The sequence below is a fragment of the Hypanus sabinus genome, chromosome 22, assembly GCF_030144855.1.
Source record: "Hypanus sabinus isolate sHypSab1 chromosome 22, sHypSab1.hap1, whole genome shotgun sequence".
NCBI classification, from domain to species: Eukaryota; Metazoa; Chordata; class Chondrichthyes; order Myliobatiformes; family Dasyatidae; genus Hypanus; species Hypanus sabinus.
In genome coordinates, this window is record NC_082727.1 from 60,158,073 (window position 1) to 60,185,320 (window position 27,248).

The window sequence follows — 27,248 nt, forward strand, 5'->3', positions numbered from 1 at the left end:
GAGGTCTTGCCCTTTAACTTAGCACCTAACTCCTTGAACTCTCTATGCAGAACCTCATCACTTGTCCTCCCCATGTCATTGGTACCTATATGGACCATGACTTCTGCCTGTTCACCCTCTCACTTAAGAATGCTGAGCACTCGATGCGAGATATCTCAACTGGCACCCGGGAGGCAACATACCATCCGGGAATCTCTTTCTTGCCCACAGTACCTCCTATCCATTCTCCTATCTAACAAATCCCCTATCGCCACAGCCTACCTCTTCTCTCCTTTCCCTTCTGAGTCAGAGGCAGACTTATTGTTAGAGAACAACCACCATGACTTTTGTCTGTTAGGTCATCCCCCGACAGTATCCAAAGTTGGTATCCCTGTTGAGGAGGGGTACCTCCTATGGTACCTATGGCCACAAAGATACCCTGCACTTGCTCCTTAACCCTTTTCCTCTTGCCGACTTTCACCCAGTTTCGTGTGTCCTGCATCTTGGTGTAACCACCTCTCTATATGTCCTGTCTATCACCACCTCAGCCTCCCAAATGGTCTGGAGTTCAGCAGCTCCAACTCCTTACTGTGGTTTGTTAGAACCTGCAGCTAGATGCTGGATGTAACACACCATCTTAGCTTATCCCCAAACATGCCTGGTCATCACTCATTCCTCACTATTTGTGGTGATAATTTAGCACAACTTACTTCTGAACAGGGGTATTTAATGATGATTTTAATTGAATTTCTTGCCTTTTTTTAAACCACCTGTAAGCGGTTGCACACATTTGGTAGCACCATCTGAACTGTAAATCATACCTATGGGATAGGGGAAGTCATTTCTAAATCAAAGCAAAACAAAGGTTGATGTACAGTCATAGAAAAGTAAAGAACAGGTCCTTCGGCCCATCTTGCCCAAGCCAAACTATTTGGACTGCCTATTCCTGCAACCTGCACAGGGACTGGATGCTGTGAGCAGGCAATTTATACAGACAATGACAAGTGTATTCTATTCTAATATTGTTGTTTTGATCCTTAACTGACTTAAAGCTCAACAGGCATTTTCCTTTTTTTTTGAAAAAAATGCTTGCTACTTCTCAGCTATTTTACATTATTTTTACACATAGTGAATGAAGCTTAAAATCAGCACTAATTATGCAAACCACCACCTTTTTTCTTTAATATATTATGACAGTTCATAAGCTGTTAAGATATTCCTTTGTGAACATAAACGTTACCTAAATACATGTTGATTTAAAATCAAAATATAACTTTATAATCATATTTTTTCACATAAAACCATAACTGTTTGAAGCAAATTAATAGAAGGTACAACAGGGACACACACAAAATGCTGGAGTAACTCAGCATGTCTATGGAAATGAATAAACAGCTGACATTTTGGGCCAACATCCTTCATCAGAATCTGGTGGAGGGTCTCAGCCAGAAATGTTAACTGTTTATTCATTCCCATCAATGCTGCCTGACCTGTTATGTTCCTCCAGTATTTTGTATGTGTTGCTCTGGATTTCCAGCATCTGCAGAATCTCTTGTGTTTAAGAGAAGAAGAAACTTAAAGGTTCAAAGAGAGATTTTGAAGACTTGGGCTTTTGATGGTACAGTGGTGCTTTTAAACACAAATGCCCCAATATCACATTTTGTCTATTAGTTCTCCTTTGAAGTGCTTTCATACGTTACTTAGTTCAAAATAACATATAAGAAATAATTGTTACTTCTATTGTATAAAACATCATTAATAATTATGAAAGCTCCATTGAGGTCAACCATAAACTTGATAGCAACAGCTTTGGAAAATCCAGCATAAACTGGTATCATTTCTGGAGTAGTACTGATCAAGAAAGATATGATTTTAAAAGTGTCATTATTACTTTACTATGAAATAGTCATCTGGCTCAGATATCTTTTTAATAGCACCTACTGTCGTTTCAGAATCAGAATTAGGTTTATCATTATCTTTGAAACTGTTCCTAAAACATTGTTGTGTGCCTTCAGGCTCCTGTACCTCCTCCCTGAAGGTAGTAATGTGAATTGGGCATGTCCTGGCTGGTGGGTTTCCTTAATGATGGATGACACCTTTTTGAAGCATCACCTTTTGAAAATTGTGCCTCTTTAGGTAGAAAATAGGCAGGTACATCTACATATGGGAAAATTACACTAAAAATAAACCCATCAAAAAAAAATCAGCATTTCAAAGTATTTGAATTATATAAATTAATACTGTTGTGATGTAAATTCTCCTTTAAAATTTGACTTGCGGCTTTTTAAAATTTGTGTTTGTTTCATTTAAAATTGGAATGGGTTTCAGCCTTGTGGTTTTCCAAAATTATACCCAAGTGACTATTCCAAATTCTTAATCATTTTTGCGAAAGATATTAGATTTAGGATACAAAGTTTAATGACAATTGGATGGTCTTAATAGATTTTGTTCAAGGGAATTTCTTCTCAGAGTTGAGCATCATCAAAATTCTCTATCCCAGATTGTTGTCAAGATGGAGACTGATTGATAGATTTTTATAATCAGTAAATTATGGGAATTGGAAAGGAAAATAGTGATCTATGTAGTAAATCAACTATAATCCTTTTGGATGGCAGAACAGTGTAGTGGGACCATATGGTTTATTTTCGCACGTGTGTGTTCCTATACTCTTAATCCCACTCCGTATTCTTAAGTGTCTGATAATATCAAGGTCAATTAGATATTTATAATTTTATTGTTTAAGTGCAATAAAGTATGTAAAATTTGTTTCTTAAACAAACAGGACCAAAGAGTGGATGGAAAGATGGGAGCATTTTTGAAGCCACTTTCAATTCACCTCAGGGGGTATTGATGAAGGACAGTATCATCTATGTGGCAGATACTGAGAACCATGCAATAAGAAAGGTAAAATTTTAAAATAAACCAGTACTGATAGAACTCATGATAGTGCATGCTGTTTATTTTCTACAAAGTAACTTTGTTCATTTGTCTCATTTAGAGTCAAGTCACACAACATGGAAATAGGCCCTTTGGCTTAATTTGTCAGTGAAGGCTGTGTTGCCAGGCAAGCTAATCCCACCTGCCCTCTGAACTTCTATTATTCATGTGCTTGCCTAGATGCCTTTTAAATGTTGCTAATGTGCCAACCTCAACCACAATTTCTGGCAGCTCATTCTGAATGAACACCATCAATTGTGTGAAGAAGCTGCCCCTAATGTCCATTTTAAATCACTCACTTCTAACTTTAAATCTATGACCTTTTGTTTTTAAGCATTCCTATCTTGGGGAAAAAAGAATTATGTGTTCTTACCATGTCTATGCTCCTGATTGCTTTGTACACATTTTTCTAGTCTCCTACGTTCCTGGGAATAAAGTCCTAGTTTACCAATTCTCTCTTTGTAACTCAGGCTCCAAGTCCAGTAAACGTCCAGAGTCAGTCTTTTCTTTACTCTTTCCAGGTTAATGATGCCTTTGCTATAATAAGGCTTAACTTAATATTAAGCTGCTAAAAGTTGTAACCTCAGTCAGCTCTTTCATTGGCACTGGCCTCCCCAGCATCCAGGATATCTTTGAGTGATGCCTCATATTTTAAAGAATTTTTGACATATTCTTTAAAAAATATTATCCACAATTTTGTATCATATTCACATTAACTTTGTTTTAGAATTTTTAAACCTGCCAAAGATTTTTACAATGAATTCAATTTGTTTTTATTTTTAGTTTAGACCACTTGTACGCAATTATGTTGGGAATTTGTGTCAAATTTTTTCATTATTTGTCTCTTCCAGCCAAAGTGAACTATATTGTATTTCCCTACAACCCTGAAGGAGGCAATTAAGCTATTTGAGTTAGTGCCAGGTTCTAACCGTGTTGCCCTCTTACCTATATGCAATCTATTTACTCACACTTGCCTGTCAGGTACCGACTGGTTTTCTTGCTGCTAGTTAACTTACTAGCACTTCTTTGGGATGTGGGACAAACTCAGCACCAGGAAGCCGATCGTAATATTACCTGAAATCTGGATCTAGTTAAGAACTCTCACTCTGCTGCCTTGTAGGAGTAATTTTATTGCTGGAGGATGGTTGAGGTTGGCTTAGTCTTGGCATCCTAGGCCCCTAATGTGCCAAAGATCTTGGCCTCTTGTCCAACAGAACTGAATTCCAACTTGGCCTGAAACTTAGAAGAAGTACAATAGATCATAAGGGCTGATATGTATTGTCAGAAGATTGGCTTGCTGGCAGGTGAAAATGAATGGTAATAAAGGGGGTTTTCTAATTGGCTGCCAGTGACTAGATCCATAGGGATTGGTGTTACGACCACTGTTTACATGTTGTGGTTGTCTACTGTATCAGGTGCCCCCAATGTGAACTTTTACATCAGGAAGACCTGATGTAGATTGGGGGACAGTTTTATGAGCATCTTTGCTCCATCCTAAACGAACAGGATTTCCTCGTGGCCAATCATTTTAATTCCAATTCACACTTCCGTTCCGACATGTCAGTTCATGGCCTTCTCTACTACCATGATGAAGTCACTCTCAGGTTGTAGGAGCAACACCTCATATTCCATCTAAGTAGCCTCCAACCCGATGGCAAGAGCATTGATGTCTGTAATTTACAGTAATTTTTCCATTTCCACCTTCTTCCATTCCCCACTCTGGCTCCCCTCTTACCTCTTCTCTTCTCCTCACCTATCACCTCGCCCTGGTGCCCCTCACCCTTCCCTTTCTCTCATAATCCATTGTCTTCAACTATTAGTTTCCTTCTTTTTCACCCCTTTACCTTTTCCACCTATCACCTCCCAGCTTATCACTTCATTTCACCTCCATCTCCCCTATCCACATGGCTTCACATATTGCCTTCTAGCTTGTATTCCTTCCCCTCACCCTAACTTCTCAATCTGGCTTCTTCCCCTTCCTTTCCAGACATGGTGAAGGGTCTCAGCCTGAAACATCGACTGTTTAATCTTTTCCATACATGCTGCCTGATCTGCTAAGTTCCTCCAGCATTTTGATTGTGTTACTATGCGGAAATGTCCCATTCCCAACAGTAGAGGATGCTTACAGGTCTACAGCAGGCAGCAAATCCAACCTATCCATCCTGCCAGTGTCTTGTTCATATGTATACAGCGTCACAATAAGTTAGAAGTTCATAAACTTAGGGAGGACTTGTACTGTAATAAGCACGTTCTGTTATTGACACACTCTTACTTGAATGCCAATTCAATCACTTGCCTTTAATATCCTTACACAGGTTCATTGAAACTAATGTTAGTTTCTGTCTAGAACTTTAAAAGAAAGTTAATTTCTCCATGATCAAGTTTCCCCAGGGGTGCCAAATTTTCCAAAGGGCATATTCAAATGTGTCCATATCTCTAGTTGTATGCAGACTCGCGAAAGAAATGTCTTTTGACTGGCACTATTTCCTTGTTTAGATTGACCTTGTAACAGAAAAGGTGACCACTATAGCAGGAACCGGAGTTCAGGGAACGGACCAAGAAGGTGGCAAAACAGGAATGGAGCAGTCAGTTAGTTCACCGTGGGATCTAGCTTTTGGCTCTTTTGGTGAGATTGTTACTTCCTTACAAGCATATGCTACGACAATAAATTATGAATAATATTTGTTTCTGAAGTTAGTTTCCGAGTAAATATTGTCATCAGTAAATAAAGTTGTTTTGTATTTTATTGAATCGGTATATTTTAACATTTCAGTGAATCTCAGCTGTCACAAAGTGAATTTTATCAACTTTATATGTACAAATACTTGTCTTTTTTGAGCTTGTTCAGTTTTTAACTAGCAATTATCAGTTGTAACTTATGGAGGTTCCTTTTTTCCCTTCATAAATTCAATATCTTCCTGGTTCCTTTACATAAGGAAAGCAGAATAAAGAAAAAAAAATAGTACTTAGTGACAGGGTTCTTAGAGTCCTCTTTTGCCACAGGCAAGATGTAAAAAAACTGCAAAATGATCAGTATCATTTCATTGTTTAAGAAGAGTTACAGGGACAAACCCAGAAATTATAGGCCAGAGAGCCTTGCATGAGAGGCAAGGAAACTAGCAGGGAAGATTCTGAGGGACAGAATTTGCTCACACTTAGAAAAGCATGAACTTCTGAAAGAGAGATTGTTGACATGGGGTCAGTTTTAACATTTAAGAGTAATTTGGACTGATTACATGGATGAGAGGCATATGGAGGGCTATGATCCAGGTGCAGGTGGATTGAACTAGGCAGATTAATGGTTCACACAGACTAGATAGGCCAAATAGCCTGTTTCTGTGCTGTAGTGTTCAATGATTCTATTTGCAGTTTCTTTGCAGTCTAATCACCACACTATAGAAAGGATATGGAGGATTCTGTGATGGTGCAAAAGTTCACAAGGATTGAATCTATCAGTTATTGAGAGAGGTTGAACAAACATAAATTGTTTTCTCTGGAGCACTGAAGACTGAGGAGTGATCAGATACAAGTATAAATTGGGTAGATGGATATACTAGGGTAGATAGAAGCATCTTCCACAGTCCCTGATGGCCCTGTGATTTCAATCTTTGAGGCCAATGTGAGAACATCTTCAGCAGGGTGAACACATGGAAAACATCCAGTCCAGACGGGGTACCCAGCTGAGTACTAAAGATCTGTGCTGGTCAACTGTCTGGAGTGTTCACTGATACTTTTAGCCTCTCATTTCTGCAGTCAAAGGTACCCAACTGCTTCAAGTAGGCTCCAATCATACCAGTGCCTAAGAAAAACGTGGTAGCCTGCCTCAATGACTATCATCCAGTAGCACTTACATCCACAGTGATAAAGTGTTTTGAGCGGCTGGAGAAACTTATCAACTCCTCCCTTAGAAGCAAGTTGGATCCACTCCAATTTGCCTACTGTCACAACAAGTCAATAGCAGATGCCATTTCTTTCTTTTTCAATCTTTTTATTGAATTTCATATATAAAAAAATAATATAATAATAAATAGGTTATAATGCATAAGACTTGAAATTGAATTAATAGTAGGATAACAATATCCTATTAAAATATCAACAGAAAAATATAGTACATTATCAATCAAGTCTATAATAATTATATGAAAAAAATAAAAATAATCATCAAAAGAAAAAGAAAAAATTATAAAAATACAGGCAAAAAATATAAAAAAAAATACTAAACTAAACTAACATGGGCAATAATAACAGTTTATTTGTATATGATAGTGCCAAAAACTCCAGAACTCCATACCTGAACAAGAATAAGTAAAGAGAAGGTGTGGAAGAGGCCAAATTAATTCATATGAAAATGTCGAATGAACGGTCCCCAAGTTTCTTCAAATTTAATTGATGAGTCAAAAATAGTGCTTCTAATTTTTTCCAAGCTCAGAAAAGAAATAGTTTGAGAGAACCACTGAAACGTGGTAGGAGGATTTACTTCTTTCCAATTTTGTAATATAGACCTTCTGGCCATTAATGTTACAAAAGCAATCATTCGTCTAATTGAAGGGGAAAACTAATTATCATCCTCATTTGGTATACCAAAAATTGCAGTAATAAAATGAGGTTGTAAATCGATATTCTAAATTGAGGAAATGGTAGCAAATATGTCCTTCCAATAGTTATGTAAAGTGGGACATGACCAAAACATGTGGGTCAATGAAGCCACATCTGAATGACATCTGTCACATTGAGGATTAATATGAGAATAGAATTGAGCAAGCTTATCTTTAGACATAAGAGCTCTATGTACAATTTTAAATTGTATTAAAGCATGTTTAGCACATATAGAAGAAGAATTAACCATTTGTAAAATTTTTTCCCATTTTTCTATTGATATATTATATTGAAGTTCTTTTTCCCATTCTTGTTTAATTCTACCTGATATTTCTGGTTGTATCTTCATAATCATATTATAAATAAAAGCCACTAATCCCTTCTGATAGGGACTTAAGGTAAAAATCATACCTAAAAAGTCCATTGAAATTGAATTGGGGAAGGATGGTAGAATTTTATGTAAAAAATTTCTAATTTGTAAATATCTAAAAAAGTTAGATTTAGGTAACTCAAATTTGTTGGAAAGTTGGTCGAAAGACATCAAACTACCTTCAAAGAAGAGATCACGAAAACATTTTATACCTTTCCTTTTCCATATGCTAAAGGCTTGATCTGTCAAAGAAGGTTTGAAAAAAAAAATTAAGTAAAATAGGGCTATCAAGAACAAAGTTTTTCAGAGTAAAAAATTTACGAAATTGAAACCAAATTCGTAATGTATGTTTGACAACAGGGTTGGATATCTGTTTATTGAATTTAACTAAATCGGCAGAAAGAGAAGAACCCAGAACGGAGAATAGAGAATATCCCTGTGCCTCATTGCATTCTAAATTTACCCACTGTGGGCACAATGGTGAATCCAAATCTGATTTCCAATAAATTAAGTTACGAATATTATTCGCCCAATAGTAAAATCTAAAGTTAGGTAGAGCAAAACCACCATCTTTTTTAGATTTTTGTAATTGCCTTTTACTTAACCTAGGATTTTTATTTTGCCACACAAATGAAGAAATTTTTGAATCAATGTTATCAAAAAAAGATTTAGGAATAAATATTGGTAAAGCTTGAAATAAATATAAAAATTTCGGTAGAATCATCATTTTAATAGCATTAATCCGACCAACTAATGATGAGGATAAGGGAGACCATCTTGTAGTAAGTTGTTGAATTTGATAAAGCATAGGTAGAAAATTCAATGTAAATAAATCTTTATATTTCTTAGTAATTTTTATACCTAAATAGATAAAGTTATCATCAACAACTTTAAATGGTATCCTTTCATTCAATAAAGTTTGCACGTTTAAAGGGAATAAATCACTCTTATCCAAGTTTAGTTTGTAACCAGAAAAACTACCAAATTGAGCCAACAAGGATAAAATAGCAGGAATAGACCTGTCAGGATCAGAAATATATAACAACAAGTCATCAGCATAAAGTGATAACTTGTATAATTTCTCATTACGGGTGATACCAAAAATATTAGGAGATTCACAAATAGCAATGGCTAAAGGTTATAATGCAATATTAAACAATAAAGGACTTAAGGGACAACCTTGTCTCGTACCACGAGATAATTGAAAAAAAGAAGATATGTAATTATTTGGAAGAACAGAAGCAACAGGTTTATGATATGTTAGTTTGATCCATGATATAAAATTAGGACTAAAATTAAAATATCTCAAAGTGTTAAATAAGAATACCCATTCAACTCTATCAAAGGCTTTTTCAGCATCTAGTGAAATAACACATTCTGGAATTGTGGGTGATGAAGTATAAATTATATTAATCAATTTTCTAATATTAAAAAAGGAATACCGATTCCTAATAAAACCAGTTTGGTCTTCTGAAATAATCTGTGATAATACCTTTTCTAACCTAATAGCTAAAATTTTTGTAAGAATCTTAGAATCTACATTTAATAGTGATATAGGGCGATAAGATGCACATAAAGTGGGATCCTTATCTTTTTTAAGAATTAGAGAGATAGTAGCTTCATAAAAAGACTGAGGTAATCTCTTCTTAACAAATGCATCATTAAAAATTTCACATAGCCAAGGGGAAAGCAAAGAAGAAAAAGTTTTAAAAAATTCTATAATATAACCATCAGGACCAGGAGCTTTCCCTGAGTTCATTGATGAGATGGCCTCTCCTATTTCGGCCAGAGAGATAGGAGCATCAAACAAGCTACGATCTTCATCTGTCAGTTTGGGAATATTCAAATTGTTAAAAAAGTTATCCATCATGGACAGATCGCCGTCAAATTCTGATTGATATAAAGATTTATAAAAATCTTGAAAAGTGTTATTGATTTCTTTATGATCAGTAGTCAGATTGCCGTCTTGTTTACGAATTTTAATAATTTGTCGCTTAGTCGAAATAGCTTTTAATTGGTTTGCTAATAATTTACCAGTTCGATCACTGTGGATATAAAATTGGGCCCTGGTCCTAATTAATTGATTCTTAATTGAATAAGATAATAATAAGCTATGCTCCATTTGAAGCTCAACTCTTTTCTTATAAAGTTCTTTGGTAGGAGTCACGGAATAAATCTTATCAATTTCTTTAATTTTATCCACTAATAAAGCAATATCTAAATATCTTTGTTTTCTTTTACCGACACAATATGAGATAATTTGTCCACGGATAAAAGCCTTAAAAGAATCCCAAAGTATTCCTCTGTCAATCTCTTCTGTATAGTTTGTTGAGAAAAACAAGTCAATTTGCTGTTTTATGTAGGTGATGAATTCTGGATCTTGAAGCAAAGTAGCATTAAGTCTCCAAGATCTAGTATTATTAGAAAAGTCCGAAATCTTGATAGATAACTTCAAAGGTGCATGATCCGAAATAGCAATAGAATCATATTTACAATCAATAACATCTGTTAATAAACGATGATCAATAAGAAAATAATCAATTCTAGAATAACTGTGATATACTTGTGAAAAAAACGAAAATTCTTTTTCTTTAGGGTTCAAAAACCGCCATATTTCAGTAATTCCCGAATCAACCATAAAAGAATTAATAAGTGAGGCTGATCTATTCGGAAGAATTCGAATAGGTTTAGATCTATCCATTGAAGGATTCAAACAACAATTGAAATCTCCACCCATTATCAACATATATTCATTTAGATTAGGAAGGGAAGTAAATAAACATTTAAAAAATTCAGGGCAGTCAAAGTTTGGAGCATAAATATTAACTAGAACCACTTTTCGATTAAAAAGTGAACCAGTTATCAACAAAAATCTGCCCTGTGGATCAGAAATAATTTCATGATGTGTAACCGAAATTGAAGGGTCTATAAAAATAGACACACCCCTAATTTTGGCGGTAAAATTCGAGTGGAATTGTTGACCTTTCCAGAACCTAAAAACGCGTTGATTATCCTCCCTCCTAATATGGGTCTCCTGTGCAAAAATAATATTAGCATTTAGTCTATGGAATACTTTAAATATTTTTTACGTTTAATCGGATGATTTAAACCATTAGTATTCCAAGAGATAAAGTTAACAGACTTATCCATCATGCCAACATTAATTGTGTATATCATAAAAGGTTAAAAAGACACATAACCCATAAATCAGGAAGAAGGAAAAATGATTCAGGAGCAACCGGAGAACATGACACCTCAACAATATTAATAATTTAAAGTCGGCCCATAAACTAAAAGCAAAAAAATAAAAAGCAAAAGCGTGAAAGAAGATCCCTACCCCCTCCCCCAACCCCACGGAAAAAAGCCAAGCGGCAGGCGCACAAACTAACACTAATATTAGCCCCATTTTCAAGATGGCGACTTGATGAAAAGAAAGAAAAGAGAAACTATATAACACCCAGATATAAATACAGGGTTGTAAACAAAAATAATATATATCAATCAAAATGAAAAAATAATATAAAAAAGCAAAAAATCATTAATAAAAAAAAGGATAACCATTGAAGTTTAAAATAGTGTAATATGCCTTTAAAAAAAATTCCATATTCAAATATAAGGAAATGATGTTTCAAAAACAAAGATTTATGGGAAGAAAAAACAACATTTTGAAAGGACCATATTACAAAATATAGATGTAAATTCACCAATCTTTTTTTTAAAAAAAAGGTTATCAAAATAGAATTTAAAAAGGGTTCAATAACCACTACAATATATATATAAAAAAAGTTCAAAAATTCAAAACATTCATCCCATTCTCAAATACAGGCAAATAAACGCTTACGGAAAGCAAAGTCTTATGGGAAGAAGAAACGACATCTTAAAAAATAAATCATTATTACAAAATCTTAACATGTATATGTAATCCAGAGGGAAAAAAAAATTAATTAAGAAAAAAGACATTATAGTAAAGTTAAAAAAGCATCTGTAAATCATGATAATAATAATAAAAAAAACCAGGTCTACAGACCAAAATAAAAAGCTATACCGCAGCTTCATAAGTTAAAACCTATAACGGAATGGCGTCTTCTCTCCAAAAGTTCTTCCACATAACACATAGTTCAAGTTGTACTAGAAGAGCGATATTCTTCAACGAATTTCTTCGCTTCTTCCAGAGTATTAAAGAAACGCTGACTGTTGTCGCTCAACGTAATTCTGAGATTCGCTGGATATCTTAAAGCTTGTTTAAGTCCAATCGAATGAACCTCCGCCATCACCGGTTTAAAAGCAATTCTCGCCCTCATTACCTCGAATGAATAGTCCTCCACAATACGAAACTTGTTGTCTTTGTGAGAAATCATACCTTTCTGACGAGCTAATCGAATTAAAAGCTCTTTCTCCCGAGGATAATGGAGACGGACAATCACAGCTCGTGGCTTGTCTTTCGCAGCCGAAAATCTCGAAACTCTGTGGGCACGATCAATAGTAGGTTTAACCCGCAAAGCGTCCTCGCCAAAAATTTCCCACAATAAATTAGAGAAATATTCAGTTAAGTCACCAGACTCGAGATTTTTGGGAAATCCAATAATACGCAAATTCTGTCTGCGAGACCGGTTTTAAACTTATACTGCTCCACTATTTTAGCGGTCGATCGTACCTTCTCCTCCAAAGTTTCGATTGTACGTATTTTTTCACAAATTATCTTGTCAAGAGCCGCAAACTTTTCTTCATGGCGTTCAATAACTGCTGCCTGCGATTGAAGCTTGATATCAAATGATTTAACAACTTCTTCAAGCTCCGATATTTTCGCAGTAAGTTTGTTTTCCAGACTTGCAAGTTTAGTATCCAGAAGATTGGAGATTGCATCGAGAGTTATAGGGTCTTTAGATGATTTCTTAGGTACAGACATTTTAAGTTTGAAAAAGTTAAATCCAGTGTTATTTTTAAAAAGAAAAATAAATCATAAATATCAACCCATATGATTAAGTACGAAAAGATTTGATTAAAGGGTGATTATAGCTTAAAAAATGAAGAGCGCCTAAAAGGCAGATGTCTACATCGCCATCTTGAAACTCCACCCCCCAGCAGATGCCATTTCATTGGCTCTTCACTCAACCCCTGGAACATCTGTGCAGTGAAGATGCATACATCAGGATGCTCTTCATTGACTACAGCTCAGCATTCAACACTATCATCCACTCAAAACTAATCAATAAGCTCTAAGACCTAGGCCTCAATACTTCCTTGTGCAACTGGATCCTCGATTTCCTCATCTGCAAACCCCAGTCAGTTCATATTGGCAACTTCTCCTCAACATCACCATCAGCACATGTGTACCATAAGGCTGTGTCTTAGCCCCCTGCTCTTCTCGCTTTATTCTTATGCCTATGAGGCTAGTTGTAGTTCCAATACCATATATAAGTTTGCTGACAACTCTACTATCTTTGTCCAAGTAAAAGGAGGGGACAAATCAGTATATAGTAGGGAGATTGAAAATCTGGCTGAATGGTACTACAACAACAACAACCCCTCACTCAGTGTGAGCAAGATCAACGAGCTGATTATTGACTACAGGATGAGGAAACCAGAGACCCATGAGCCAGTCCTCATTGGGAAATCAGCAATGGAGAGGGTCAGCAATTTTAAATTTCTCGGTGTGACATCTCAGTGGATCTGTCCTGGTTTTAGCATGTAATTGCCAATACAAAGAAAATGTGGCAACGCCTCTACTTTCTTAGAAGTTTGCCTAGATTTGACATGTCATAGAACATTGAATAGTACAGCACATTACAGGCTCTTCGGCCCACAATGTTGTGCTGACCTTCAAACCCTGCCTCCCATATAACCCCCCACCTTAAATTCCTCCACATACCTGTCTAATAGTCTCTTAAACTTCACTAGTGTATCTGCCTCCACCACTGACTCAGGCCGTGCATTCCACGCACCAACCATTCTCTGAGTGAAAAACCTTCCTCTAATATCCCCCTTGAACTTCCCTCCCCTTACCTTAAAGCCATGTCCTCTTGTACTGAGCAGTGGTGCCCTGGGGAAGAGGTGCTGGCTGTCCACTCTATCTATTCCTCTTAATATCTTGTACAACTCTATCATGTCTCCTCTCATTCTCCTTTTCTCCAAAGAGTAAAGCCTTAATCTAGCTCCCTTAATCTCTGATCATAATCCATACTCTCTAAACCAAGCAGCATCCTGATAAATCTCTTCTGTACCCTTTCCAATGCTTCCACATCCTTCCTATAGTGAGGCGACCGGAACTGGACACAGTACTCCAAGTGTGGCCTAACTAGAGTTTTAAACAGCTGCATCATTACATCTTAAACTCTAACCCTCAACTTATGAAAGCTAACACTCCATATGCTTTCTTAACTACCATATCTACCTGTGAGGCAACTTTCAGGGATCTGTGGACATGTACCCCCAGATCCCTCCACACTGCCAAGTATCCTGCCATTTACTTTGTACTCTGCCTTGGAGTTGAGTTTGTCCTTCCAAAGTGTACCACCTCACACTTTTCTGGGTTGAACTCCATCTGCCACTTTTCAGCCGACTTCTGCATCCTATCAATGTCTCTCTACAATCTTTGACAATCCTCTACACTATCTACAACACCACCAACCTTTGTGTCATCTGCAAACTTGCCAACCCGCCCTTCTACCCCCACATCTGGGAACTAAAACTTCTAAAACCCACATCGAAAACTTTGATAAACTTCTATAGATGTGGTGGAGTGGATATTGACTGTTTGCATCACAGCGTGGTGTGGAAGCACCAATGCCCTTGACTGGAAAAGCCTGCAAAAAGTAGTGGGTATAGCTCTGTCCATTACAGGTAAAGTCCTTCCCACCATTGAGCACAGCTGCATGGAGTGCTGTTGCAGGAAAGCATCATCCATCATCAAGGGCCTCCATCATCCAGACCATGCTCTGTTCCTGCTGTCATCAGAAAGGAGGTGCAGGAGCCTCAGGACCAACACCACCGGGTTCAGGAAGAGTCTCTACCCCTCAACCATCAGGGTCTTGAATCAGAGGGGATAACTTCACACAACTTCACTCACCCCAACACTGAACTGAACACAACCTATGAACTCAGTTTCAAGGACTCTTCATCTCATGTTCTCAATATTTATTTCTTTCTTATTGATTTTTTTGTTTACATAGTTGGTTGCTTTTGCACAATGTTGTTTGTCCATCTTGTGTGAGGCCTTCCATTGATGCTATCATGTTTCTTGAATTTACTGTGAAAGCCCACAAGAAAATGAATTTCAGGGTTGTATATGGTGACATGTATGCACTTAGATAATAAATTTACTTTGAACTTTTTTCCCAGGGTTGAAGTATCAAATGGTTATTATTTTTTCTCTCTATTATCATATATTGCACTGTACTGCTGCTGCAAAGTTAACAAATTTTATGACATATGCCAATGATTTTAAACCTGATTCTGATACCGAATAGTACAGTAGAAGATTTAGCTTTAAGGTGAAAGGAGAAACGTTTAAAGATATACAGAGTAAAAGGTTTACACAGAGAGGTAGGTTGCTGGAATGCATCGCCGGAGCGATAGTAGAAATGGATACGATAATAGCATTTAAAAGGCATATAGACAGACACCTGACACAGGGAATACAGATTTATGGATCATGTGTGAGCAGATGAGATTAGTTTAATCCTTCATAGTCAATATAGATGTGTTGGGGTAAAGACCTCATTTTTGTGCTGTACTTTCCATAGTCTATCAAAGAAGAGGTACAAAAATAATTGGTAGAATATTAAACAAGAAAATGATTGTAAAACCCAGGATTGAAAGAGATTAGTAAATAATCTAGCACAGGAAAAATACAAATGTTCCTGTTTTTAATTAACGTCTTTATTTAAGCCAGGCTCCTGCATACCCAAACTAATGGAAAGCTATAGTGTACAGTATATACAGTACCTATAAATCTACAAAATAACTTGCAGCAATACTTCTCGAGTCTCATTGTCATTTATTCACTGAAATCTGCCTTGCATAAGCTACCTTTGCAGACCCCTGCATATGGAATTGCTTTGTAGATTGCTAACTTCAAACAAGCAATAAAATCCAGAATATGACCAATACCAGCTAAGTAGTACACATACAAAACTCAAACACAGAGCCTAAAAGCTGGTGTTTTCAAGAAAAAGTTGTTGCATTGTTTCTGATAATACTAACAATACCTTTTAATATCTATCCAATAAATTTAGGGGTAATTTCTAGAGACATGTTGATAACTAATAGCCAAGAGAGAATCTGTACTTTGGTACTTCCTATGAGTGGAAAAGATTCCCGTGAATAAGGAATTACTTTTCTTGAATGAATGAAAGTAATGAGTTAATTAAAGATGCTGCCTGACCTGCTGAGCTCCTCCAGCATTTTGTGGATGTTACTTTGGATTTCTTGCATCTGCAGACTTTCTCGAGTTAATTCCAGTACTTATCAAAATCCAAATATTGCCAGATCTCTTTCAATTCTTTTTTATTTCTCTTTTATTTCTTTATTGCATTGTTTTGCGATCTATCAAAAGACTCCCTCTCATGTTAGCATTTCTATTGAAAGCAATGGATGTGAACAGCAATTTATTATGTGTCAAGAACTCTAGTCCATAGTGTATGGCATTATCAATCAAAAATATGAGAGAAAGCAGGAAGGGATGCAGGGTGGGGTTCTTCACTGATTTAGTTTGTGGAAAGTGGCCCTTGAATTGCTACCATTAGAGTGCATATTGTTAACTTTCGAAAGATTAGAATGGGGAATGGACAAAAATCAGTCTCCACTAAAACTTGTGTTCTACACCAGTCATGTTACTTTAAAGGTCTTAATTGCGTGTGAACAGGAACAAAGACGCCACAGAGTCAGGAAGACTGAATGTTTCCTTCTAGTTCATTATCTGTGACAGGCTTTTGGGTTTTACTTTTGAACACAAATTTATCTCTATATCTTGCATGCATGAGCATCAAGAAGTATTTGATATTTTGTTTGCATTGTTAAAGGAAGCATTTCAAAGTGTTTGGAATGTGGGGCAATGAGTCTGATTTCATAATTAATTCAGAAAAAGGCCAATGCTTTATGTCGGAGATATCTAAATCTTAGAACATCAAAGTTGTAGCAATTTGGAGCAATTCTATTGGTTGAACATTTCTTAGTGTCTGAATGAGTCCCAATAGGATATGAAAGAATGTAAAGACTTGTTTTAATATTGTTTACACTTTCTAAATAAGAATGCACAGAATCTCTCAGGTTCAGAGTTTAAAATAATAGTCTGTGATCATGGAAGATTCTTGGAGAACTAGCCTCCATCGAAAAAAATGAGAGCATATGGGGATCGCCTTTACAGAATGATAAAATGAAACCACATATGGTACATTTTAAGGTATTACAGAGCATAATCTAGCTAGCTTATTTTACCTGGAGCTTGTAATGATCTCACATACATTGCAGGTTTACAGCATGGAAGATCTTTTCAATGTGAAAGGCCTCACTATGAGGGATCAAACCAGTACAAGAGAGGGTAGATTCATTTTTATTCAGTACTAATTGACTTCTCTAAATGAAAGTCTTTTTTTCGTCAAGCTCCACTGCCAATATTGTTTAAAGCTGGCAATTCGGTCATAGGTCCCTGTGTTTCAGGATGTGCCAACAGCATAAGTGCAACGTTACAAGCTGAATTATGCTGCCTTTATCTGCTTACTGAAATCCATGCACACTACAATATAGTTAGGACAGGCAGGCTTTTATTGAAAATTCTCATCAAATCTGTTAGTGTTTGTCAACTTTGCTGTGTAACAACTGAGCACAATTTCTGCATCTTCATATGCAGGAATGCAAGTACAGGGCCACAAAATTAAAGTCAGCTGTCTAGTGACTTCTTTTCTGAAATGTGCTCCACTGTATGGGGAAATCTGAAACTACAGCAACTTCCTGTCATCTGCAGTGGAGAATCTGTACCAACTACCTGTTCAGGATTGCATAGTTAAAAATTTTAATGTTTAACTTAATTATTTAATTGTTTGGCTGTAATTAAATGTTTCTAAATTTTTCAGGTGTTCTTAAATAATTTTTTAAAGGATTCTACAAAGTTCAAAGTAAACTTATTATGTTACCATCTATAACCCCGAGATAAATTTTCTTGCAGGCAGACTCAATAAATCTATAGAATAATAGAGATTGTAATAGGTTTGTAATATTTCTGGTCACCAGAAATGTTGCAGTATTTTCACTTGTTTGATGGTTCATTGCTATGCAAAGATACTTTATTGATCTCAAAGGAATTTACAGTGCCACAGTAGCATTACAAGTGCACGTATATACAAATATTAGAAGAAAGAAAAATAAAAAATAAGTTAACTTAAAAATAAGGTGTACAAGATTTACAAGTCAAAAGTTCATTACAAGATTTACAAGTTCACACTGATAAGATGGTACTGCAAGAATTAATGTAATATTACACAGTAATGGGGGCATGTTCATTGTCCAGATAAGAAGTGATGGTAGTATTGTAAAGATGTCCATGATAGCAGAGTGTGGTAAACAGGCCTAATAACAGTCTAACAGGAGGGGTTATCACTTCCCCACCTATAGGTTGACTCATTATAGAGCCTAAAGTATGAGGATAAGAATCTTTGGAGCAGTACAGTTCTCTTAGTCTATTATTAAAGGTGCTCCTCTATTCAGCCAAGGTGTCATGTAGAGGGTGAGAAACATTGTCCAGAACTGCCAGGATTTTCTAGAGGGTCCTTTGTTCTACCACAGCCTCCTGTATGTCCAATTTGACTCCTATAACAGAGCCAGCCTTTCTAATCAGTTTATTGAGCCTGTTGGCATTGCTTGTGTTGATGCCATTGCCCCAGCACACCACTGCATAAAAAATTGTACTGGCAACTACAGACTGGTAGAACATGTGAAGGAGAGATCTGCATACTCCAAAGGACCTCATTCTCCTCAGGAAGTAAAGGCGACTCTGTTGGTGCTCCACTCAAGTCTGTCATTCAGGTGCACCCCCAGGTATCTGTAGGTCCTCATCACATCCATGTCCTTTCCATCAATAGTAACAGACTTGGTCTTCCTAAAGTGTATCACCATCTCCTTTGTCTTACTGATGTTGAGCTGCAGATGATTCAGCCTGCACCATTCGATAAAGACCTTCCCTAGGGCTCTGTATTCATCCTCCAGTCCTCCTTTTATACACCCAACTATTGCTGAGTCATCGGAGAATTTCTGCAGATGACATGACTTGGCGTCATGGTTAACTGTTCAAAATTTATTTAGTTATTATGAATGGGGTTCTGCATTCATGCATGGCTTTGAGTAATTTCACAATTCAAAGTAAAGGCACAGGCCTTTACTTCATTACTGGTAACAGATTGCACCAAATTGCAATTTAGAGGTGAAAGAACCATCAAACAAGAGTAAATTCTATTTTGTTCCTCGGCAGGAAATATGGACCATTTGCCTTATACCACAAATAACATGTCAATTTAGACACGGGCAAAAATACTGTCCCAAAGTTAAGGAGACCGCTTCTCTCTAGGTAAGGGGTGCCCAATCTTTTTTATGCCATGGACCCATACCATTAACTGAGGGTCTGTTGACCCCAGGTTGGGAACCCCTGCTCTAGGTGATAGTTTAAAAGGCACTGTTGGTTACCTCAGGTGTTGGAAAGGCAGTCAATGATGAGAACTGTCCTCATACATTTGTGATCCAGATTACTGGTGATGTTTCAACAATGAGGGAAATGCCCACTTTTGCCCAAATTGTGCAGTCTCCAATGTGCTTCTTCTCTTGGTTAGACAGTTGTGCTTTACAGAGACTTCCCGGCACATCAGCTGTGAAATAGACAGCTGAACTTGTGCCAGGTAATTTCCCGTCCTACTTATTTCAAATGAATAAACTGTCTGCACAGAGAAAAGTAAGTAAAATATACAGTACCTCATTTTATTATTTGGTTTAATTTGATCAATTCAGACACATATAGTTTTTAATTGTTTTCTAGCGCATCACTGTTTGTAATTTAGTTCTGCAGTCAAACTCAGAGAGACCCCATGTTGTGCTAGAAATTGCCAAAAAGCCAGGAACTCACAAAATAGAAGCAAGAGCAGGCTACCTGGAACTTCTAGCCTGCCTGCTGTTCAATGTGATCATGCTAAATTTATCCTCTGTGCCAGATCCCTCAATCTGTTTATGCATCTCTCCGGGGCAGAGTATTCCGAAGATTTATTAGCCTCCAAATTCCAATTAAGCTCACTTCCCAGTGGAAGATTGTGTCCAGAAATTCATTCCAAGGAATATAGGCATTGTGGCAAAGCAATATGCAAAGGTCACTAGTGTGGCCAAATGTATGTATCTGATTATGTAAACCTCTGTTCCCCAGTGTTCACATTGTGTTTCATTAAACCATTAAGGCTTAAGTATTTCATGCTTATAGATAATTCTTTCAGATGTTTTAAGACTCAAAATTTTTCTATTAAAATGTACAACTGGAATAGTTAGTAAAAATTTAATCTGTGATTGCATGGATACAATTTTTGACAGTTGTAAAATTGTACAAGTTTAAATATGAAATGCTATGGCTTGGATATTGTACTGGACAGATCCACAGTTTAGACATCCCAAACAAAATTCTTTGACTGTGTTTCAGAATTAGTTGCACAATCAAACTTAACATAAATCAACATATGCAAAATATTACAAAACCTTATTTTACAATGCCATCATCAAAGGTTTGACAGCCACATCAGAATTATTAGTACATTTTTCCCCTTAAATGCTATATGCTACTTTGTCACAGCTTAGTTTTATCAATTTAAAAATTAACTTGAGACAGGAAGAAACTAAGTTCTCAAAATTTCTCTTAAAGCTAAAGACTGCAAATCTGATGATAAAACAGAAAATAGATACAGCAAAACTATGTTAAACCTGCCCATTCAGGATTTTGGGATGGTGGGTTTGCAGATTTCTAGACAATCAGAAATTTTTAAAAGATGACACCTTGTTCATTGTCACATTTTTGTCAACTTTACAGGGAGTGCAGGCCATAGAACCAGGTGAGTTTAAAGGGAACTAGGGCCCTGGAGAGTCGAAGCAAATCTAGGAACCAGAGCTTCAATGAACTGGGGTGTTATGGAATTGAAAACAAATGCAGGAGCTGGGGCAATGGTTAGTGGAATGTAAACGCGAGTTGGAGTTCTGGCAAGTGGTCAAGGAGCACCAGATCACGTCAAGGAGTCCTAAGCTTAGGGAGCATGGGGACAGAGGACCTGATGAGTGGAAATTACAGACATCAAGTAATTCAGCAAATGCCGAATAATCAGATACTGATTATTGCAGGTTGATTTATTCAGCTGGTCAGACAGCAGGTTTACAGAAGACAAGAGTTAACCATTTAAATTGTTGACCTTTCTTCACTGAAGCTATTCTCTATAGTTCTCTCTCAGAAGAGTATATATTTAAAATTGTAATGGAGTCATTTAATTCTGTCTTTAAATTACCCAGTATTCCTCTATTCCATCCCGTTCTTCAAACAGGAATTTCTTGACTATTTCCATAGTCTTCCTTCCATTGAATTTGTAATATATTATTCCATTAATTCCAGTGATGATTAATTCAAATTAATGAATCTCTTGTGATAATTTCCTAGAAAATGCAATCCAACCTTCAGATGGAGGATAAATGAGCCATACATTTAAACCAGAGACTTTAATTTAGTGTTTGATCTCATTTAGGCAAATATAAGGTTTCAGCTGCAGGGGTGCAAACAATAATATTCTTTGAATACGATGGAAAAGAGTAAAATATAGATATTGTACCTTCTGTTTTGCATGTCAATGTTGTTTTTGCAGGTTATTTATTATTGAGGCAATAACATACTGTTGGAAAAATTCACACTGGATCATAAACTGTACCTATAAAAAGTGCTGTATTTAGATCATATGCTACACCCACCCCCTTTGGAAGTTTTCATATTATATTACTTTACAACATTGAATCACAGTGGATTTAATTTGACTTTCTTGACATTCAACAGAAAAGGCTTTTTTGTGTCTAAGTGAAAACAAATTTCTACATATTGGTCTAAATTTATTACAATTATTCAACACAAAATAATATTGCATAATTACTCATCCCCTTCAAGTCAGTATTTAGTAGGTGCAACGTTGGCAGCAATTACAGCTTTGGAGCTGTGGATAGGTCTCTATTAGCTTTGCACATCCTCACACTGCAATTTTCCCTAAATCCTCTTTACAAAACTGCTCAAGCTCTGTCAGATTGCATGGGGATTGTGAGTGATCAACCCTTTTCAAGTCCAGCCACAAATTCTCAATTGATTGAAGTCTGAACTCTGACTTGGCCACTCCAGGACATTAACTGTTTTGTTTTTAAGCCATTTCTATGTGGCTTCGGCTTTATGCTTGGAGTCATTGACTTGCTGGAAAACAAATCTTCTCCCAAGTTGCAGTTCTTCTGTAGATTACTTCAGATTTTCTTCCAGGATTCCTTGTATTTTGCTGCATTCACTTTACCGTCTACCTTGACAAGCCTTCCAGGGCCTTCTGCAGTGAAGCATCCCCACAGCATGACGCAGTCACCACCACGCTTCATGGTAGGGATGGTGTGTTTTTGATGATGTGCAGTGTTTGGCTTATGCCAAATATAGTGTTTAGTCTGATGGCCAAAAAGTTGAATTTTGGTTTCATCAGACCATAGTCTTCCAGTTGACTTCAGTCTCCCACATGCATTTTGGCAAACTCTAGCTGAGATTTCAAGTGCATTTTTTTTCCAACAGTGGCTTTCTCTTTGCCACTCTCGCATAAAGCTGCTACAGCTGAAGCACCTGGGCAACAGTTGTTGTATGCACAGTCTCTCCCATCTCAGCCACTGAAGCTTGTAACTCCTCCAGAGTTGTCATAGGTCTCTTGGTGGCCTTCCTCTTTAGTCCCCTTCTTGCATGGTTGAGTGACAGATCTAGTCAGATTTACAGCTGTGCCATATTCTGTCCATTGCTTGATGATTAACTTAACTGTACTCCAAGGGATAATCAGTGACTTGGTAATTTTCTATCTCCTGATTTGTTCTTTTCAATAACCTTTTCACGGAGGTTCTTGGAGTTTTCTTTTGTCTTCATGGTGTAGCTTTTGCCAGGATGCTGACTCACCAGTAGATGGACCTTCCAGATGCAGGTGTATTTTTTCTACAATTAATTGAAATACCTTGACTGCACACAGTCATCTCCATTTAACTAATTATGTGACTTCTAAACCCAATTGGCTGCATCAGTGATGATTTGGTGTGTCATATTAAAGGGGATAATTTGGGATTAATAGGGGATAAATACTTATGCAATTCAGCCCTCATCGCTGGATCCTCTTGACAGAGAGACCACAGTCAGTCCGTGTTGGCAGGAACATCTCAGACTCCATCACACTGAGCATAGGATCCTCACAAGGCTGTGTGCTCAGCCCACTGCTGGTTACACTGCTAACACGTGACTGTGCAACCAGATTCAAGGGGTACCTGATCATTAAATTTATTGATGATACCACAGTGGTGGGGCTCATCAGCAAAAATGATGAAACAATGTACAGAGAGGAGGTCAAACACCTGGTGAGCTGGTGCAGTGACAACAACTTGATGCTTAATGTCACCAAAACCAAGGAGATGATCGTCGATTTCATAGTCTCAGCCTGAGCACACACCACTCAGCATCAGCGGCTCCACAGTGGAGAGAGTGGAAAACATCAAGTTCCTTGGGGTGCAGATCTCGGACAATCTCACCTGGTCCAGGAACTGGGATTGTGAAATGAGCCCAGCAGAGATTGCACTCTCTGAAGAGGCTTAAACAAGCATCACTCCCCACTAACATCTTAACTACATTCTACAGAGGCGTGGTTGAGAGTGTGCTGACCTTTTGCATCACAACCTGGTACTCCAGCTGCAGTGCTGCCGACAAAAAAGCCTTGCAGAGGGTGGTTAGGGGAGCAGAGAAAGTTATTGGGGTCTCCCTACCTTCTGTCCAAGACCTCTTTCAGAGTCTATGTCTCCAGAAGACACGGTACATCATTAAAGACCCCTCACACCCTCTCCATGAACTGTTTGTTCTTCTGCCATCAGGTAAACGTTACAGGAGAATCAAAACAAAAACCACAAGGCTACTAAACAGCTTCCTCCCACAGGCAATCAGACTGCTAAATAGCTCCCCTACCTGACTCTGTTTTGGACATTTTTAACTTGTACTGAACAGCTATAACTTGATTTTAACCAACATGTGGCTGTTGTGTTTTACTATCTATTGTTGTGTTTACTATTTATTGTTGCATTTGTTATGTTATGATTGCACTGCTCTTGGGAAACACTGTCTCATTCTGCCCTGCAGAGCTGATGTACGGTTGGAATGACAATAAAGTTTTTGAATCTTGAACCTTGAATTATTTTTTGTTTTATATCTGTTATTAATTTATATCATTTTGTAGACATCTGTTTTCACTTTAACACATAAGATTCTTTTTCTGTTGATCAGTCTCAAAAAAGCCAAATTAAATCCACTGTGATTCAGTGTTGTAAAACAGTAAAAAAAAAAGAAAACTTCCGGGAGGCGGGGAGTGAGATCTTTTTAAAAGCACTGTATTTAAGGTTATGCAATGGTCCAAATTAATTTCATTACATTTGTTCTAAACAGTGCTAAAAACAGTATATATAGCTGACATTACTTAACCATGTCAGATGCAATTCAGAATTCTCTCTCCAAGTGTAACAGAAGTATGAAACCTGGGAGATCTTCCCACAGAACAAAGCAAAGGTATATGATTGTGGCATATTCTAGCCATTACAGATTGCTATGAATATGCTAGCAGAATATGGTAAAAAGTACAGTCATCCCTACCATCATGTTCATTGAAGGATGTGAATGACATTATATGTGACCAAGGTGTGCTGCCACATTTATTTTCATAACCATTTATAAATTATTGATGTGGTAAGTTCAGCAAAGAATCAGCTATTAATTCTTTAGATTCTGTTTAGAATATGGCTGTGGGACTGGAAAATATTGATAATTATGAGTAATACTACAGAAAACTCTTTTTTTTCTCACAGAGACTGAAACAGCTTAAACAGCAAGTTAATAATAGAGTTAACTTTCCAGTGGTAGGAAAATCAGTAATGTGAGGACACATATTGAAGGTAATTCAGAAAAGAACCAGCAGCTGTACAAGCTAAACATCTTTGAATGTTTATGATCTGGAAAACACAACTTGAAAGGGTGATGGAAGTAGATTCAGTGATTATTTTCAGAAAGAAGTTAGCTAAATACTTGAAAGGAAGAGATTTGCAGAGTTACAGAAAAGAGTGCAGAGAGTGACTAGTAGAATCACTTTCAAAATCCAGTAAAGGTACAGTTAGTTGGATTTTTTTGTGCTGTTTCAATCAATAATTCTAATATTTCCATCTTATAATTTAATTGGAAATGTGATTTCTTTACTTAAGAATCAAAACAGGCAATATCTAATGCCACATCTGCACATAACTAGCTATTCCCAAGCAGAAGCTGTAGCAGAACTATTCCCACAGCAGAGCCCCAGCTGCCTCTCACTTCCCCTTAGGTGCCCCTCCTCCTTCCTTTACTCCCACGATCCACTCTCCTCTCCCATCAGACTCCTCCTTCTCCAGCCCTTTTACCTTTTCCACCTGTCACCTCCCTGCTTCTCACTTCAACCCCCTCCCCCACTCACCTGGCCTTGCTTATCACCTTCTAGCTTGTTCTCCACCCCATCCCCCCACCACCACCATCTTATTCCAGCATCTTCCCCCTCCCTTCCTAGGCCTGATGAAAGATCTCGACCTGTAAAGTTCACTATTCATTTCTCTGGACACTGCCTGACCTGCTGAGTTCCTCCAACAGTCTTTGTGTGTTGCTCTGTAGATTAACTTGGTTTTAGGCTGAGAAATATGCCTGAAACCAGTACCACATTAACCTGACACATGTATAGTGGGTTCATTGAAATAAATTGCAGAAATCAATTGCCACAAAGATGAGTGAAGTTTTTTATTTGCTGTAATTTATAGTTTCAATGTGTTTTTAAACATAAATTTTAACTGTCAGCACTGGGAGTGGAACTTCATAAGTTGTCAAAGTTATTCTGTCACTTGCTACTTGTGCTATGTTGATAAGCAAAAAGCCAGGCTCTCAGCAGAAAACTGCATGGACCACACCAGAAGAGGCAAGCTGACTTATGCTCTCAGGATAACAAAAGATTTTCCACTACTTGTTTGGAACTGCAAGCAAATTTATTAGAGCTTTCAAAAGCAGGAAATATTACTACTAATTTGCAGTAAAATGTTGCTTTAAAATGGTCAAAAAATATATTTAGCTGACTAAATGTGTGATAAACTTCTACAAATCTAAGTTAGTTTAATATTCATCAGAAAAGCTTCTTGATAGGTTTTAAAGAGCTTTACTAGTTGACTGAGCACCTTCATGAAAATGCAAGATCTGTATGGTGGGATAATAAACAAAACCTCTCATTCCATACAAGATATGCCTCAGACCTGAGCACTGATTCGTAATAACATTACTGGAATGCATAAGAAGAGGAAATGTTATTCCTCTCTGCACCTTGTGGCGCATCGGGCAGCAACCTTGCCATTTCTTTAGCATTTGTCTGTTTTTTTATGAGGCTAAGTAGCTAGCTCAATGCTCAACCCAGCACAGATAGAAAGTGTGCAAGGAGCTGGCCGGATTCGAACCCAGGACCACTCACCTCAAAGTCTGGTGTGGATGTCATTACATCACTGGCTGGCTAAGAAGAGAAAAGTAGTGGTGAAAAATGTTGACTTAAAAAGTATCATTACAGGGTAGCAAAGACTTTCTCTTCGTTAGATATCTTATATTCCTGTTATATTCAGATGGTCATCATTTTCTTAAATCCTTAATCATTTCATGAACGTTTACACAAGGAATATTTTGGACAGCAGGATACTGTGGAAATCTGGAAATTCCTGCACTACAAATAAGCTTCATTGACTATTTTAAAATTATTAAATCAACATTATGGAAAAAAAAGTCCAGGGATTGTTCAGATTATCCACAGTGATGTCACAACAATGCTTGCTATTTATGTCCTTGAAAAATGAGATAGCGCAAGTTGTACATCTCTATTCTTTCACTGGTAGATCTGTATTCTTGCACTTTGGACTACCACTGCAATATTAATTATTTGATTTTAAGAGAAACAACTTTAATGGGATGCTTTGTGCTTAAGATATTTACACAATATGTCAAGAGTAACAAAATATGTCCTTTGCATTTTTCTTGTATCACTTGATTATGGGACCATCTGAAACAAGT

General features: G+C 37.0%; 1 protein-coding gene across 1 annotated transcript in view; it reads left to right on the plus strand.

Moving 5' to 3' along the window:
- Positions 1–27,248, plus strand: part of nhlrc2 (NHL repeat containing 2) — a 90,919-nt gene that overhangs the window by 30,410 nt on the left and 33,261 nt on the right. Inside the window, exons 5-6 of the mRNA XM_059948005.1 lie at positions 2,762–2,883; positions 5,413–5,542. Of these exons, the coding sequence (XP_059803988.1) occupies positions 2,762–2,883; positions 5,413–5,542 (252 nt within the window). The remainder of the gene's footprint in view (positions 1–2,761; positions 2,884–5,412; positions 5,543–27,248) is intronic.